General features: G+C 36.6%; 1 protein-coding gene across 1 annotated transcript in view; it reads right to left on the reverse strand.

Annotated features, from left to right (window-relative positions):
• The window catches only part of PDE7B (phosphodiesterase 7B), a gene marked incomplete at both ends in the record, with an annotated part of 194,650 nt that extends 179,906 nt beyond the window's left edge, over positions 1–14,744 (reverse strand). Inside the window, one exon of the mRNA XM_084227958.1 lies at positions 14,663–14,744. Within this exon, the coding sequence (XP_084084084.1) occupies positions 14,663–14,744 (82 nt within the window). The remainder of the gene's footprint in view (positions 1–14,662) is intronic.
• Positions 14,745–17,684: the final 2,940 nt, after the last annotated feature.

Consider the following 17,684-nt stretch of genomic DNA (forward strand, 5'->3'; position numbering starts at 1 on the left):
AAAAATACGATGGATGGCCGAGGGAAAAACCTGATGATGGCCAAGGGAACTCTGCAGCATGCTTACAACTTTAAGGCACTTGGCCCTTTAGTTTCATATCAGGGTGTGCTTTTGTCCACTCACTACAGTATTAGGCACCTTCTGTATTAGGACTGAAACAATAACAACAGCAGCAGCAACAACAAAACAACCACCCTAACTAACACTTACATAACAGTTTTGTACTTTGTGAAGTACTTTCAGTTGGAATTTTATTTTACTTGGACCTCCCTGCAGCCTGGCGGGGTAAGTGTTGTGGGTGTTGTTATTTCCATTTATGATGAAAATTCTAAGGCTCAGAGTTAAAGGGACACGCTGAACACCGGGCGTATCCTGCAACTAATGGCAGAGTTACCGTTACAGCAGTGCCTTCGGAAGTCTAATTCAATGATCTTTTGACTGTAACATTTCCATTTAATGTCAGTACTCTTTGGGGTTCAAAAAAAAATTTTGATTACAACTCTATCTGTTCCTATATCAGGGTTTTTTCCCCACATGCTCATGAGTTGTTTTCTTTTCTGGAATGCTCTTTTTCCCTTATCATACTAATTGACTCTTCCTTTGAAAGGGTCATCTAAAAGAATCCCAGCCCATGGTAATAGTTTGCTAGGGCTGCTGTAACAAAATACCACAAACTGGGAGATTTAAACAACAGGGATTTATTGCTTCACATTTCTGGAGGCTAAAACTCAAGGAGTTGGTTTGACTGGTTCCTTTAAGAGCTGTGTGGGAAGAATCTGTTCTGGGTGTCTCTTTTTGGTTTGTAAATGGCCATGCTCATGTTCATGTGGCATTCCCTCTATGTGTCCAAATTTCCATATTCTAAAATAAGAACATGAAATTCAAATTAAATTAGGGCCTACTCTAATGATTTCACCTTTACTTGATTTCCTCTATAAAGACCTTATCTCCAAATAAACTCACATTCTGAGGTACTGGGGGTTAAAGCTTTGACATATGAATTTGGAGGGGGGACAGAAATACATCCTCAATGCCATGTCACCTGTAACCCTTATCTACCTGCTCCCCAACTTAGTCCATGGTGAAAATCATTATCCAGTTACTTAGGCTGACTGTTTGTGATTCTCTCTTTTCTTCTGCTTACTGCAGCTTGTCATTAAGTTTTATCAGTCATTCCCTCAAAATATTGCCGGAATCCAAATTTCTCACTCCCCTCCTCACTATATTCTCCGGGTCCAAACCACTCATCCCCTATGTGAACTGCTGTCGTTATTCATTCCCTGTATCCATACAAGATCTGCTTTTCTCACAGCAGCAAGCATGAGCTCTTGAAGACATAAATTACATCATGTGACTCCTTGTTCAAAGCATTGCATTTAGAACAACTATCTGAATTTTTTATCATGGATAAGGTGCTTGATATTTCCAATGTGTTCTGAGGATCAGCTGTATCAGTCTCATATGGGAGCTTAATAGATAAAAAGAATCTTTATAAAGATCCCATTTCAAACTTACTGAATCAAATCATCATTTTAACAATATTCCCAGGTCACTTCTATGCATTTTGAATGATCGAGAAACTCTGGCCTAGAGATCCACCATCAAGTCACTCTCTCTCTTCTTATTTATTTTATTCACTGCTATTTTCTCCTGAAGAATGACTGGCACATTGTGGGTTTGCTAAATGAAGCATACCAGACCCCACAAGACTCCTTTCAAGTTAAACAAGGGGAGGACACTTGATCGCCCTGGGGCAATGGGTAGATATCATGAGGTATGACTCAGAAGGCAGGGGGTGGGGTGGGGTGGGGTGGGGTGGGGGTGGGGGGTGGGGCATTGACTGATGTACTTTTCGTCCCAGAGGCTGATCAACGGAAGGCCTTGTTAATAAGATTGGAACCATGGGTGGGGGTTGGGAGTATGATTTCCCTGATCAGCGAACTGACCCTTCCCAAAGCCCTAAATAACATAATCATATTTCCAGTTTGATCTTTTCTCTGTTTTCCTATCAATAAAAAGGCCAGGATCTAGCTCTTCTAGCAGCATCCTGCATTGTACAGCCTGCTTCACAGCTGCTGTTTCTTTTCTCATGTAGTAGGTATTCAATAAATATTTGACAGAACAATAAATATGTAGAATTTTGGCATAAAATGGACCATTTTTTTATTGCTCATTCAATTAATTATTTTTTCTAGCAAAACTCTTTTAGACTACGGTTGACCATAGCATGGCATTTTATTTTTTTATTTTAAATTTTTAAAAAAGATTTATTTATTTATTTATTTATACAAACACTGGGTACAGTCAGAAGCGCAGAAGGGTGAGAGAATTCAACAGAGCCACAGCGGGGAACAGAACAGACAGACCGATGAAATACACTGCTGAGGGGAGCAGCGGGGGTGGCAGGAGAGGTCTGTGCGCCATGGGGAACCCTCACCCGGTGGCTTGAACCGGCAGCGCATGAGGCTGCTGGCAGCTTTGCAACCCAGCGCTCAACCGCTGTGCCACCGGGGAGGCCCCATAGCATGGCATTTTAACAAATCACCACTTTTCATAGTTTTCCCTGTTTGGGTTATTTTTCCTTTCCTTCTCATCCCATTTCTCTCTGTCCTCACTGGAACAGCTATGGGGTTCTGTTCCATGATTTAGTACATCAAGAATGGCTGTAAGTGATGTAACAGGCAACTATTAAACTTTTCAAGGCAACGTGAAATAATACAAGTTTCATAATAATTTTATAGTATGAAAGGTGCTGGCTGGAACTTCTGGATTTGAAACTTCTGAAATCAAAGAAAAGTTAAAAACTCTTGCATTACTATAATCTTGACAGAAAAGTCAAAACAGTAGGCAGCAATATTTCAAGCTTTGCTGACAAGCCAGTGACCTTATCTCTTGATCTGAGACTCCTGTGCTCTCTAATGAACCAAAGAAGATTCTGAAATATGATACATACCAATGAACTCTGATTAGCTCTTTATTACAGAGAAGATAACTTTTCTAAGTTGTCCCTTGACAAAGACACACACACACACACACACACACACACACGATGTATATTAAGAAATTATTTAAAATTGAGATTCTTTGGTCATTAGTTTCAATATGGGTTTCAATCTGTTTCAGTGTAGTAAAACGCAGGACTTTCTTCAAAAGTTACAGCACATTTGCCAAGTCACTGAAGAGAATACTTCCTCAGGAGTAACCAACTTTCCCTTTTCTCAGCTACCTTAGTTGGGAATGTGGGTCCCAATGGACCCTAATGGCCACTGTTCCCTTTTAGTTTTCATGTCTGTTCTTTCTCTCATGACCTCTCATCCCTTCTTTATCCCTTTATCAGTGTTCGTTCTGCCAAAAAACTTTCCTACAGTGTCAGAACATCTTTTAAGGAATAAGATAATTCAAACCATTCTATCTAATATAAAATTAAGCATTACTGACATTTTAAAAAGACAAATATGGACATAGATGCCAATAACATGTTAATCAGGACATTTATTCCAGGATTATTTCTGGGTACATCTGCTGGTGGTGCTTGACAGAGGGCAGGATATTTTATCTGGTCAGGGGCTCTTTATATATATATATATATATATATATATATATATATATATATATATATCTTCTGCATATTTTATCTGTCATTTTTCTGTATCTAGAAGAATTAGCAGTGAATAAAGTAAACAAGATCTCTGGTGTCATGAAATTATATCTTATTAGTGAAATAAATAAAAATTAGGTAAGCACATACATATACAATTTCAGGTAGGGGTAGATGACTCAGCAAAACGAAGCAGGGCAACCAGGTCGCAGTCTTCAGGACTATCTCCTTCAGAGTAATATCTTAGTTTTTTGAAAGTTACAATTCTGGTGATGCCAATTCTATTGAACTAATCACTCTTCATGGAAGGCAAACCAAAGTCAAAGCTAGCTGAGTCAATTATCATGGTTTCCAGATAAAAGCCACCCTGCTCTTCATTCACTTTACAACTACAAAGAATGAAGTTATACCACTATCTTATACCACATACACATGTGAACTCAAAATAGATTAAAGACTTGAATGGAACATCTAAAACCATATAAGTTCTAGAATAAAATATAGATGATAAGCTCCTTGATACTAGTGTGGGTGATGATTTTTTGGACCTGACTCCAAAAGCAAAGGGAAAACAAAAACCAAAAAAAAAGGAAATAGAAGAAGAAGACTATATCAAATTAAAAAGCTTCTGCACAGCAAAGGAAAACAATAAAATATAAAGGCAACACACTAAATAGAAGAAAATATTTGCAAGTTATATATTTGATAAGGGGTTAAAATAAAAAATAGAACTCATATAACTCTATAGCCCAAACCCACAAATAATCTGATTTAAAAAATGAACAGAAGCTCTGAATAGACATTTTTTTTTTTCCCAAAGAAGACATGTGGATGGCCGTCAGGTACATGACAAGATGCTAAACATTACTATTCATCAGGGAAACGCAAATCAAATCTACAGTGAGGGGTCATTCATGTCCACTAAAATGGCTATTATCAAAGAAGGCAAGAAATAACAAATGCTGGTGAGGATGTGCAAAAAAGTGAATTCTTGTGTGCTGTAGGTAGAAATGTACATTGGTGCAAACTATTTAGAAAACAGCATGGAGATTTCCCAGAAAATTAAAAATGAAACTATAGGATGGTCCAGGAATTCAACTTCTGGGTATTTACCCAAAGGAAACAAAAACATTAATTGGAAAAAATAAGTTCACTGTCATGTTTATGATGACATTTACAAGAGCCAAGATATGGAAACACCTAGGAATGAGTGAATGACAGTGGGTGGTTGCCAGAGGTGGGGAGAGGAAGTGGGTGAAGTAGGCGAAGTAGGTGATAAGTATGAATTTCCAGTTATAAAATAAATTAGTCATGGGAATTTAATGTACAGCATGGTGACTGTACTTAATAATGCTGTACTGTATATTTTAAAATTGCTTTTTCTTTGTAGCAGTTTTAGGTTCACAACAAAATTGAAAAGAACGTACAAATATATATACCCCTGCAGAGACAGGTGCACAGCTCCTGCCCTCATAGCGTCCTGCACTAGAGTGGGTCAGGAGTTATAATAGATGCGCCTACACTGATAAAACATTAAATCCAAAATTCCAAGTTCACATTGGGGTTCACTCTTAGGGTTGTTCATCCTATGGGTTTGAATAAATGTACAGACACATATTCACCTGTCCTAAGTTCATTTCTTTTTTATGTTTATTTTTTTGGTTATAAAAATTATTCATCATGATGGTAGGAAAGTTATACACTGAAGAAAAAAATACAAATCAAATAAAGTTAAAAATTTCCCCATAATTTCTATGTAAGAAATTATATACATACATACACATATGTGGCATATAAATTTGGCATATAAATATATAGACTATATACATGCTTCTTTATATAGTTTTATAATAGCAGAATATTCCTGTATTTGAGAGACTTTAAGTCATGCAGAGACATTAAACATTCCTCTTATGTCTTCTCTGAATACTGAATGTAAATTAACTGCAAATATACCTTTATTCCCTTACACAAAAACCCTGTGCTTTTTGGATCTCCTTTGAGAAGAATGAATAGAGTTCTTGAGCTAAGAAATGAGCACTTGTCTTATATTTGTTTGCTAATCTAATGAAAACAGCAAATTCTCCTGCCATAATTGATAAAATTATCATTAACACCCTGGGGAGTTCTCTGAGGCTGAGGTAGACCATATGTATGTGTGTTTATGTGCATGTATTTATGTCTTGATGTGTCAGTGTGTGACAATTTTTAGACCCTGTGGACCTGTGGACGTTCCACAATGATTTGTACCATATTGTTTCATGACATTCGTGTGGTGAGCCTTCATCCATCGCAGGAGCAACAGACTCTGTGTGTTTGTTCTGGAAGGATTTTATTTGCCACAGAACCACAAACCTCAGTTACTTGACTTTTGAATTGTTTTGCAACTTCTGCGCTCTTTCATGGGTTGTGTGTCAATGGGTGGCATTTTTAATTATGACACAAGGCACAGGATTGATGGAATTCCAGGCACCCTGCAAGGGGAACAGCTCATCTCAGAAAGCCCATTTGGGGGAAAGTGACTTTGTGAGAGATAGTTCAATAAAAAGCCATCACTAATTTCTGAGATGTAGCAACTGGAGCAGTGGTTACCTCAAGGCACAGTTCCTATTACAAATACCTCTCCATGTATGATTAGTTCATCATTGGAATAAACTATCAATGTTTTGATATTATTTTTTGTAGGTTCTAGTAAAGAAAGCAAACAAGAAACAATCTTTGTATCCTTAGAAATCAGAACAACTTAAAATGTCTCATGTTTACAAAACTAATAATTACTTTTTGATGAACACTTGGAAAATATAAAGAGACAAAAGAGTAAAAGAAAATCATATGTGATTCGACCATGTAGGAAGCCAAAACCACTCTTTGAGTATTGGGAAATCATAATTCTCCAATTCTTATTTTGGCTAAAGGTGACCTTTCTATTTCTATTTGTACATACCCCAGAGAAACTGATGAAAAAGCAAAATGAAAATACTTCACTGCTTCATTTCCATAGCAAGTGTGAATATTCCAGGAAAACAACACGTGAAGGTTAGGTTTAGAATCACCATGCCATGTGATTTCATGGTAAGTGAACAGATTGTTGACTTTTCAGAATTAGATGTCTTAAGCTATAATTTTCATATTGTTACTTCATGCAGATACTTACAGATCTGTGAGAATAATTGATTGCATATTTTCTAGTAAGAAAAAAAAAGTGGAAATTATCTCAACACAAGAGTTTTTATTTATGAACTAGGATTTGTTTATACTTCCACTGTGAGTGGGGAAGCATTTACCAGAATCATTTATGGTACATTTATTTCCAAGTATTCAACAAAGAATAACTATTAGTTTGGTTTTTGTAACAAATTCTAATTTTTTAATTTTCATTGATAAATCAACAAGTGAAATACCTGCTTTATTTGATTTGATGTCAATTTGATGATGTATTTACATAGGTGATAATCATAATCTTTATTAGAGACTATTACATAAAATGCTATTCACTTGAATAATGAATTATGCATTCCAACTTTTATTTAAGGGTAATTATTGGGTTTTAAAATATTTATGGGGATTTCATACACAGCGACTAAGATGGTAAATTGGTAAACCACTTTTGGAAAATTACAGGCAAGATTAGTTAAAACTGAACCTATGTCCTATGACCCTACAGTTGTAATTTTAAATAAACACTTCAGAGAAAATGTGTGGTTTTGTGCACAAAGAAGATATATGTGGACATGCATTGTTGTATTATTTGTAACAATTCACAAATAATAGAGATTATTTGTAACAGTTCAAAACTAGGTAAATATTCATTGCTATTAGACTAAACAAAGAAACAAATAAATACTTCCCCATCCTCCCCCTACCCCCACTGGAAACACTGGAATATTCTGTACCCATAGTCAGCAATCTCTTTTGCATATTGTAGGTTTGGGGTCCATATGCTTTCTATGGTGACTATTCAGCTCTGTCAGTGTGGTGTGAAAACTCTCACATACATACATGAATGCTCTTAGGTGTGTTTCACAGGGCAGTTTGCTGTTTCTCTTTCACTCTGAACTCATAACTTCTCTTGCTCAGGCTTTCCTGACACCACTCCACCCTTATTCTACCCCTAGCTTCCTGACCCACCCTTGCTAAGGTTCATCATGCTATGTTTGGGTAGGTATCCACCCTCTCTGAACCCTATCTAATTAGATTGGGAGCTTCCGGAGGCAGGAGCCAGAACACTGAAATCCTTGCATCCCTCCTCTGACACACAATATGGACTGATTAATGTTTGTTGATTGCCACATTTTTTTTAAAGTTTAGCTTTTTATTTTCGCTACCATTAGATGGAAAACAAAGCTCAGAGAAGATTGACATTTCTATCACTTCTGGGTGTGACAATTTCAGTTCTGATAGTTTGGCTTTTGTTTGTCTGGTTATCTGCTGCTATCTCTTATCTGAGCCCTGGTTCTCAGCTACACTCAAATACAGTGTTTTGTTGAGGAAATGCTGAAAGAGTCCATGGACAGCAATCATGACACCGGAAACCTTATTTTCCTTATGTAAAGCAATTTTAACATCCCCAAAATAGTTTTTTAATAGCCAGTAGGATAATGCAGAAAGCCTTTAAAACCATAAACCTTGGGGTGATATAATTTTCTGTATAGTCCTATAAACATAGAGAAGGCAAAATAATGGGCCTCCTCTGTTTTCTCTACATCATGTTGCATCTGCAGGAGAATAAACTCTGGGGTGATAGGAATTTTACTTTGCTCATTATATCAACTTTCAGAGGGTTGAGCAAAGAGTGTTCAACAAATATTTGTTAATTGCATGACACTTAGGATATGTTCTATTTGCCTCTTTGTAAAGAACTACATATTTTTGATCCTGTAACCGAGAGTAACATGCTTGGGAACCTGTCAATTAGTTCATGTGGGAGTTGACCCATCTCTTGACTTAGTTGGCAGAGGGTTTAAATGCTGCACCAACCAGTCTGATACACCTGGTCCAGGTCCTGCAGATTATTATGCTGTTCTTCGTGTGTCTATCAGCAACGTTGGCTTCCTCTTATGGGCTGGGTGGCCACATGGTTACTAACTGGCTCCAGGGCTTTCAATGTTCTGTCTTTTGACTACACCCCAGCAGCCTTTTTTAATGCCAGATATAATTTTGCCTTAAAACAGATTGTGTACTGTTTTTTCTTAAAAAAATATATAGACCTCAAAATTGTCTACATATAAAATTCACATGTCTACATATAAAATTTGCTGTGATAACACAAAATATTAATAAAAAATTCTTAATTTTGTAGCTGAGAAAGCTCCAAAAAGTGGAAAAAATTATATTCTCCAGTTAAAAGATGACAATACTATTTTCTTAAAAATAATACCATGAGGGGCCTCCCTGGTGGCGCATCAGTTGAGCACTGGGTTGCGAAGATGCCCCCAGCCTCTGCAGTGCCGGTTCGATCCCCGGCTGCTCCCCGGCCACCGGAGGAGGGTCCCACATGGTGCGCAGACCTCTCCTGCTGCCCACTGCTCAGCAGTGTACCTCAGTCCTTCTGCCTGCTCTGCTCCCTGCTCTGACTCTGGTGAATTCTCTCACCCTCCCACGCTTCTGACTGTACCCAGTGCTTGCATAAATAAATAAATGAATGAATGAATGAATGAATGAATGAATGAATGAATGAATATATAAATAAATAAATTTTAAAAAAAACAATACCATGATATCTGATGTCAAGGGGAAAAGACAGAATTAACACGCATATTTTTAAATCAAACCTAGAATTCAAGCTATCAGGTGCAAATATACATTGGGTTAAAATTATTTAATTTCACAAGTAACCAGTGAATGCTTGTACTGCATGCGTACTGCCCAGATAGAAACTAGTTTGTAGAGTATTGCATAATCCCTAACTAAATAAATACAACTTTGTCTTTGAAAAGGACTAGAATTAATTCTCTTTTATCTGATACTTCTATTTTGAAGTTGATGGTAACAGTCTATATAGAGTATGGCCTCAAATTCCTTTCCCATTTATCCCTCCATTGTCCTTGAAGTCGGAAACACTTTTTTGCTCCTTCCACTCCCCTCCTTTCTTGTATGGGGACTTTTGAATATGGTTTTGCATCCACCAGAAATGTTGCCACTTTCTTGCCCTCTGTGTCCAAATGCACCACATGTCTTTGTATCCCAACTGTGTGTACTCTCTTTATCTTTTGTAGTTCCAATACATTTTATTTCTCTGATATCATTTTTCACTTTCTGCAGACTTTGAGGGATAGGGCATAAATCTCTTCCTGGCCTCTGAGGGCAGAACATGTGCCCCATTGGTCTTTGCATTCCCAGTGCTGGCACCGTGCCTTGCATAGAGCCGGTGTTCAGTGTATGGCTATTGAATGAATGTTGGATGAATGTCCTTGTGGCACATACAACAAGGATGTTTTCAATAATTTTAAAAATTGTTTTCACATTTATATAATGTTTCATCTTTTCAGTTACTCTTCTACACTGCTGATGACATTAACAAATAATCTATTACTTAACAGTTTTGTTTTTGTTGCTCATTATCAATTTGGGTCTTTGCAATTATTTATTATTTATTCATCAGTTTATTGATGCAAGAACAATATTTAAGGAATCAGAGCAGCAGCATTTCTTCACACAACAGTCTATACTATCACCAGAATAACCCCTGGGCTAAAAAGACAGATATATTTATTTCTACTTTGCAGAAAAACTATAAATGGAAACTTAAAAGATGAAGCAAATTCATGAATATGTAGCTAATTTTTCAGAGCAAAGAGTAGAAAACAAGTCTCTCTATGCTTATGTTGAATTTTTTTTTTTAAGATTTATTTATTCGTACAAGAACCGGGGTACAGGCCAGATACCCGGGAGGGTGAGAGGATTCACCAGAGACAGAGCGGGGAACAGGACAGGCAGACTGATGAAAACACTGCTGAGGGGAGCAGTGGGTGAGACAGGAGAGGGGGTCTGCTGCACCCTATGGGATTCTTGCCAGCCGGCTGGAATCGAACCCACGCTGCAGAGGCTGCGGACAGTTTCACAGTGCGGCGCTCAACCACCTGCGCCACCAGGGAGGCTCTGCTTATGTTGAATGTTAGTAAAATAATGATATAATGGTATTTTTGCTTTGAAAACTGGCACTGCCTTTAAATGATTTAAACTTCAACCAGAAACCTGATAACATGAGCACCACTTTCTAAGCTTGGCAGGTAAGAAAGTGCTTAGTTTTTATTAAAATGATATGACAGCATGAAAGGAATCATGCATGAAACAGAGGTAGAGAATTTCAAATTTGTAAATTTCAAATAGGAAAAAATTAAAACGATAAAGAAGAGGGAGAAATTGAGCCGACAGAATATCATAAATTATAAATTAAAGTTCACTATTTAAAAGAACCTTACTCTAAGAATAAAGGGAAGGAATATAGAGGCATTGAGTTGGCTCTGGAATTCTTTTTCGAAAGCTTTTCCCCCCCAGGATTTGTCTTTTCACAGAGTGAGGTTAGCAAATGAACTAAGACATAAATCAACACTGATCATTTCACGCAATTTCTCTAAATACTCTTGGCTCTTTGTACCCAATAGCTTCATTATACTTAGAAAGCAAAATTCTTTTAACAACTCATCATACTTCATGCATTATTGTGCAATAGAGATAATTTTTCTTCTACTTCTTTTTTCTTTGGTATCAGTTCATTACACCTCATTAAGGTGCAAGTCTTGTTATCCAGTTATTTACATTTTGATATAGTTATATAAACTTCTAGGTCAATTTGAGTTTGAGAGAAATCTCATGGCTAAATTTTCAAAAAAGGAGGGAGATAAGGGTTTTGAACATATTCCCTAAAATGAGGGAGAAGAGAAATTTTTATTACAATTTGGTACTTGAAATGATTGCCCATATTTGACCTCTCTGTTGGAATTCTGAGAATAAATATTTAATATTCACTGCAGCCAGCAACGTGGCACATCTTTACTTACCTTTGTATCCAACACAAACTATTCCCTTGAATCCAGAATCAATTCCCCGTAAGACATGACAGTCGCTTGTTCCCCTAAAAAACTGCATTGAATTCAGTGCTTCATAATAACTCAAGATAAATTTTACACTTACGTCTTATTTAATGTGAAAAACCTGACAATTCAAAGCCATGACTGTCTCAGTTTGACCTCACCCAGAGAGCATAATTATTGGAGGTGAAGTTCTGGAAACTACTTCATATATTTAGCTTTCTTATTTGGAAATTTTGATGTATTCACAAAAATTTTGTAGCACTTCTTGCAAAAATATGAACTACATTCATGATTGACAAGATTTAATAAACTTAGTATTTCCTTCAGATATCAGGGTGATTCCTTATCCTTTACTGTTGGAGATAGTAATGTTTTCTCAAGAACGTTTCAGGAAGTCATAGGGCATGATTCCTCTTAAGGGAAGCAACAAGCTAATACCTTAGTCCATGTGAAGCAGCGCTTTTCTTGTGTTTCTATAGATCCTTTCTGATGAAACACAAAATGTGGTCTCAGTTTGGTAAGTTCCACATTTGTAACTTGATTTTCTCTTGTTATAAGAGAATAAATCATTCAACTTCACTTTTTTCCTTATTACCTGGCATAGTATTGCTGTGGAATGGCAGCCCTTGGACGTCAGGTGGGACCCAAGTCAAGGGCAGGTCCATCATCTGTGCTGACTTGCATAATCATTCACTTTGGATTCTCTTTCATTTAAGATTTCATAGGACTTTATATTTTAATTAAAAATTATAGCAATCCTCTTAAAAAATAAGTAGGAAGAAGTATAAACTTCTTAAATGTGAGTTCCTCGAGGGCACAATTTTCACTGGACACAAGCTCACTAGACACCATAAATATTTATCATCTGATTTAAAGATGAAATGTACAATAGTTCTTATGGAATATTTATATTTTGTGTGGCCTCAAACTAATAAAAACATTCATTCTCATGGTTCCTTTGTATTGTTTGGTTCATATTACTAAAGATAGAGATATTTTATAAAGTAGCAAAACCTGCAAGCTTAATAATATATTGCCATTGCAAGGATAGCTATATTTTCAAATACCTTAATTTACTTAGAATATGATGTAAGAGGTTCAGGGTGGACTACATCTATTACATATTTAAGTATTCAGGTAATTGTGACTATTATGAGAGTAGTAGTTACACAAAAGTGATTTATATGAAGTTTTAATTTTGGAATGTTTGGCAATCTGCTCGATTTATTGGGGGAAGGAGAATTTGGTAGCCTGAAATAAATTCTGGCAGCTATGTAAATCATTCCATATAATATAGAAGAGATGGAAAGATGAATGAGCTTATTTTATGTGAGTCAATACTGCAGGCAGTAGTAGATCCTTTATTGTGGTCCTTATCCTAATTATAAATGAATTAAACAATGCAAATGGGAGCCAGGACAAGGAAAAAAAAGTCAAAATGCATGATGTGTTTATGTACTTAAAGTCATCATGAGTTAAACATTGATTTAAATTACTTGATCAGGTAGAAATTATAATCAAATAATATTGTAATGTTATTTAGTTACCCATAGTATCTGTCCATTTGCCTTACTTTTCTTACCTATAAAATGAACTTAACTATGGCCCAAACTCATCTTGTGAAAATTAAATAAGTTAGCTAATGAATAGATCAGATGTGACTTGAGATGGTTTCAAAATTCTAAGGCTGGGACATAGGTTCAACAAGGGCATTCTTTTATGTCTATTGATCGATCAGTTTGTCTGTCTATCTATCCATCCATCCATCCACCTATCATCCTTATTTAATATATTTATAATCTACCTAGTTTATACCCTAAATTATTACCATTCTGGAGGCATTCTCATTGTTAAGAGAAAAGAACACTGGAGAGAGCACTTTTCTATATAGCTATTATCTTAATAAAGATAAAAACATGTAAGAACTGCAACAGAGAGGTTTAAAACACTAGTGCAAAGAATTGAGAAAGATTAGAAAACTAGAAAAAGATGGTGTCTATTTTTATTTACTTATTTTTTTCTGGTTTGTTTTTAAGTTATGAGCAACCTTCAATTATTTATTACCTGAACATCTTGAATTATAAATGACCAAGGCATCTATTTATTTTTCTCACTATTTTTGAACCATCTCATTGATCACATAGGTCACCAACATATGTGACAGAGAAAATAGAATATGCTAAAACAAATCATTTGTTCTTTATGAGTATAGTTAGGGATTGGAATGGATAAGAATAAAATTATGGTGAAAATCAAATTTAAGTGTTATTTGAATTGATTCATTTTATTATTTATTCGATTTATTGTTTATTCAATTAGTTAATTGAAAGTTCATTGGACAAGGGAAATTATAGTTCAGTGGTTTAAATAAGAACTAGACACTAGACCTAAAATTTTAGTTTAGAAATTTGGATGGAACATTTCTCACTTATATTTTTTGTACTAATTTTCTAACCTATCAAAATAAGGAAAATAATGTCAACTTCATTCTTATTATTACATATTAAAGTTTGTGAAAGGCATTGATGATATATTATCCCAGGAGAACAAATGATTATTATTACAGTGTTGCAGTATTATATCAAATGCAGTGTGGGTAATTGTCTTGCCGACAAGATTAGTTCAAATACATGTTTCTTCCGGGCATTGTGAGTAAGGGTTTTCTGCTGTGATGTAAATATTTAATAGTTTACTTAGCTTATCACCTCTAGTTTAGGAATTATAATGTGATACTCTTATTACTTTTTCATTACCATTGCCTGAATACAAAGCTTCCATATCCATGGTTTGATGATAATCCAAGAAAAATTTTGAAAGCCCCGGAAGTATAGTTCCTGACTTCTTGACAGTTATTAAAATCAAAACCTTTTTTCATCATCATGTTCCACGAATAAATGGGCTATAGCTGTCTACAAACCTATAAAAGTGCACAAGCCTCTGCAATATGGAACAAGAGACAAGTAATGCAACAGAACAACCATAAATCACATGACAACATGCTTAATATATCTAAAATGAAACGCCTTCTTACCTAGCATGCAAACACATTTGACATTCTGGTCAGGGTTTTCAAACAAGATTTCGCCACACCTCTGAAAGAGAAAGAAAGCCATAGTTATTTTAAGATTTTCTATCAGGATTCCCAAGCAACAAGTCTATTCAAACTGACATCACCATGACATTATCCTACTCTTCATGATTTCCTTGGTTACCCGAGTCTAGGGATTATATCACAAGTGGAGATTTTTCTGGTAGTAAAATATTTGAGAAGTAAATTGGGACAGATTATTCCTACATGCCTCATATCACTGCCTCCAGCTGATTTTGTGTACAAGTAGCCAGGGCCAGAGATGCGCTAGGGCTCTAACAGCCCTTATTAGACATATGCATAATGGGTATGCAAATTATGACATCTAGTAATCCGAGTTTAATCACCCTCAAAATTGGTTCTCATTCAGCACTCAAATTGTTCTAAACCACCTACTCATCAATCAAGCACATGTATTTTCAAGCACAAAGCTAGGTGTCCCACACTTAACTCTGAACTTGGGGGGCGGGCAGGGAACAGAGAAATAATTAAAAAAAAAATGGCTCTCAGTACTTTTCCTGAACTCACGCTCATGGAAATAACATTTCTTTCTTTTCTATATTTCAGGTTTTTTTTTTTTTAAAGATTTATTTATTTATACAAGAACCAGGGTACAGGCCAGATGCGTGGGAGGATGAGAGGATTCACCAGAGACAGAGTGGGGAACGGAACAGGCAGACTGATGAAATGCACAGCTGAGGGGAGCAGCGGGCGAGACAGGAGAGGTCTGCTGCGCCCATGTGGGTTTCTCCTCGCCTGGCCGGGATCAAACCAGCGCTGCAAAGGCTGCGGACAGCTTCATAGCGTGGCACTCAACTGCTGCAGGGAGGCCCTATATTTCAGTTTTAACTTGTTTGTTAAAACTTTTATGCAAAACAAACTGCAGAAATAGGATAAGCTTTTTAAGAACAGACTATATTTAGATAAATGGTTGAAAATGGTTAATACCTATAAATAAATCCTCCAAGTCATTTTTTTAAGATTTATTTATTTATGCATACAAGACCTGGGGTACAGGCCAGAGCTGTGTGTGGGGGGTGGTGAGAGGATTCACCAGAGACAGAGCGGGGAACAGAACAGGCAGACTGACTGAAATACACTGCTGAGTGGAGCAGCTAGTGAGACAGGAGAGGTCTGCTGTGCCATGTGGGTCACCTCGCTGGCCAGGGATCAAACTGGTGCTGCAGTGGCTACAGATAGCTTCATAGTACTATGTCTCAAACCCTTGCACCACCAGGGAGCCCCTCCAAATCATTTTGAAAGTGATAATCCGATAGAAAATGAATAAAGAACATGAAGAAGCAATTGATGAAAGAGGAAATCTGAATGGAAGGAAACACAGAAAATAGATTCAAACATACTAGTAATCAGGAACCAGCAAACTGAAACTAAAATAAGGTTTATTTTGAATTCAGCAGTGTAGCAAATCTAGAAGTCTGGCAATAAAAAAAAATCTTAGGAGGAATGTAAATGAATGGAATCTTTCTATAGGCTGGAGCACAAAATGAAAGAACCGCTTTGGAGAAAAATTGACAAAACTAGCAAATTTGGAATATATATATATTCTATAATATAGGCATTCATCTAGACTTACAGAGAAATGTGCATATACAACCTTAATGTCTAGTTACAAAACAGATATAGGCATGCATTGGAACACTACAGAACAATTAAAATGAATGAAATTGGGCTACATATACTGTAAAAACACTATATATAGCTTGCACATATAAATATATGGTATTGAGATTATATAATGTTCAAATCATAAATAAATGTTAAATCACATAATGGTTAATTCCACTCCCATCAATCTTTATTTTTATCTATACTTAATCATTATAAGACAAAATAAATTTCTGGGGAAAAAAATCCCTGGACATGATGAAATCCTTTGGTACAAAAAGGGGCAGGTTGAGAGGTGAAAGTAGGACTCAGTTGCATTCAAATCAACCCCTTTTCTGGCATGACCTACATCATGAACAAAGAGATGGACAATTGGCTCCTGGACATCAAAAGCAATCAAGCTTCTTTGGTGAGTCAATAGAATGGACTGCAAAGGAGGAAGGTTGGGTGTGACCACAGGTCGCAAGGGGTATTTAATACTAGGTGGAGAGTCCTTTTTTGTGAGCTTTTATCCTGGCTACTCTGATGATCATGTGATACTTATCATGCTATTTAATCTTCACGCTTCATTTCTTTGTAAGCAGCGTGGGGATGTGAATGTATAAAGTTAGATCAGAGAACAAATGTGAGGCCTAATGGCCCGTGGAGTTGGTACTACTGTCTGTCCCTATTTCATTTGTGTGTTGGCGGAAGTGAAACCCTTTCAAATTGCTAAGGTCCATTTCCTGCATTACTTGCTTTTGAAAATGCATATTTATGAACTGAAAGAGTTAATAATTATTTTTAAATGAAAGATCAGAGACTTCTAAAATGTTTTCAATTTTTTGGCAGAACAAAGTGCTAAGAAGTTCTATCAGGCTATATTGTGGGTCCTGCAAACAATTCCAAATGGGTCCAAATGACTTGGAATGTTCCCTTACGCAGTAAACAACCAAGCCCACACCTGTGCTGGGACAGAAATGCCCTTACTCTCTTTGCAGGGGTTTCCAATGGATGAGGGTTTGGGGTAGAGGCTGCAGAGCTTCCCATGGCTACTCAAAGTCCAATGACAGTCTCATAAATGCCTCTCAATATGCAGGTAAATGTGTGTGTGTGTATGGGGCTCGGGAGTCTTGCTCTCTTTCCTGGACATGAATAAAATCCAGAAGTTTCTGAAATTTCCATGAAACATGAATTCCTTAAGAGCCATGACCTTCCTGGGTTCACTGAGCACACAAGCTAATGTTAGTGAGCAGCCAAAGTGGGAGCTGTGTGGCCCTGCTGATGACCATGAGGCTGTCCACTTGTCTTCATCTCCCAGGCCATCTGGCAAATGGCTAAGACAACTCTAACTAGTTCT

Source organism: Talpa europaea, assembly GCF_964194135.1.
Source record: "Talpa europaea genome assembly, chromosome: 2".
Lineage (NCBI taxonomy): Eukaryota > Metazoa > Chordata > Mammalia > Eulipotyphla > Talpidae > Talpa > Talpa europaea.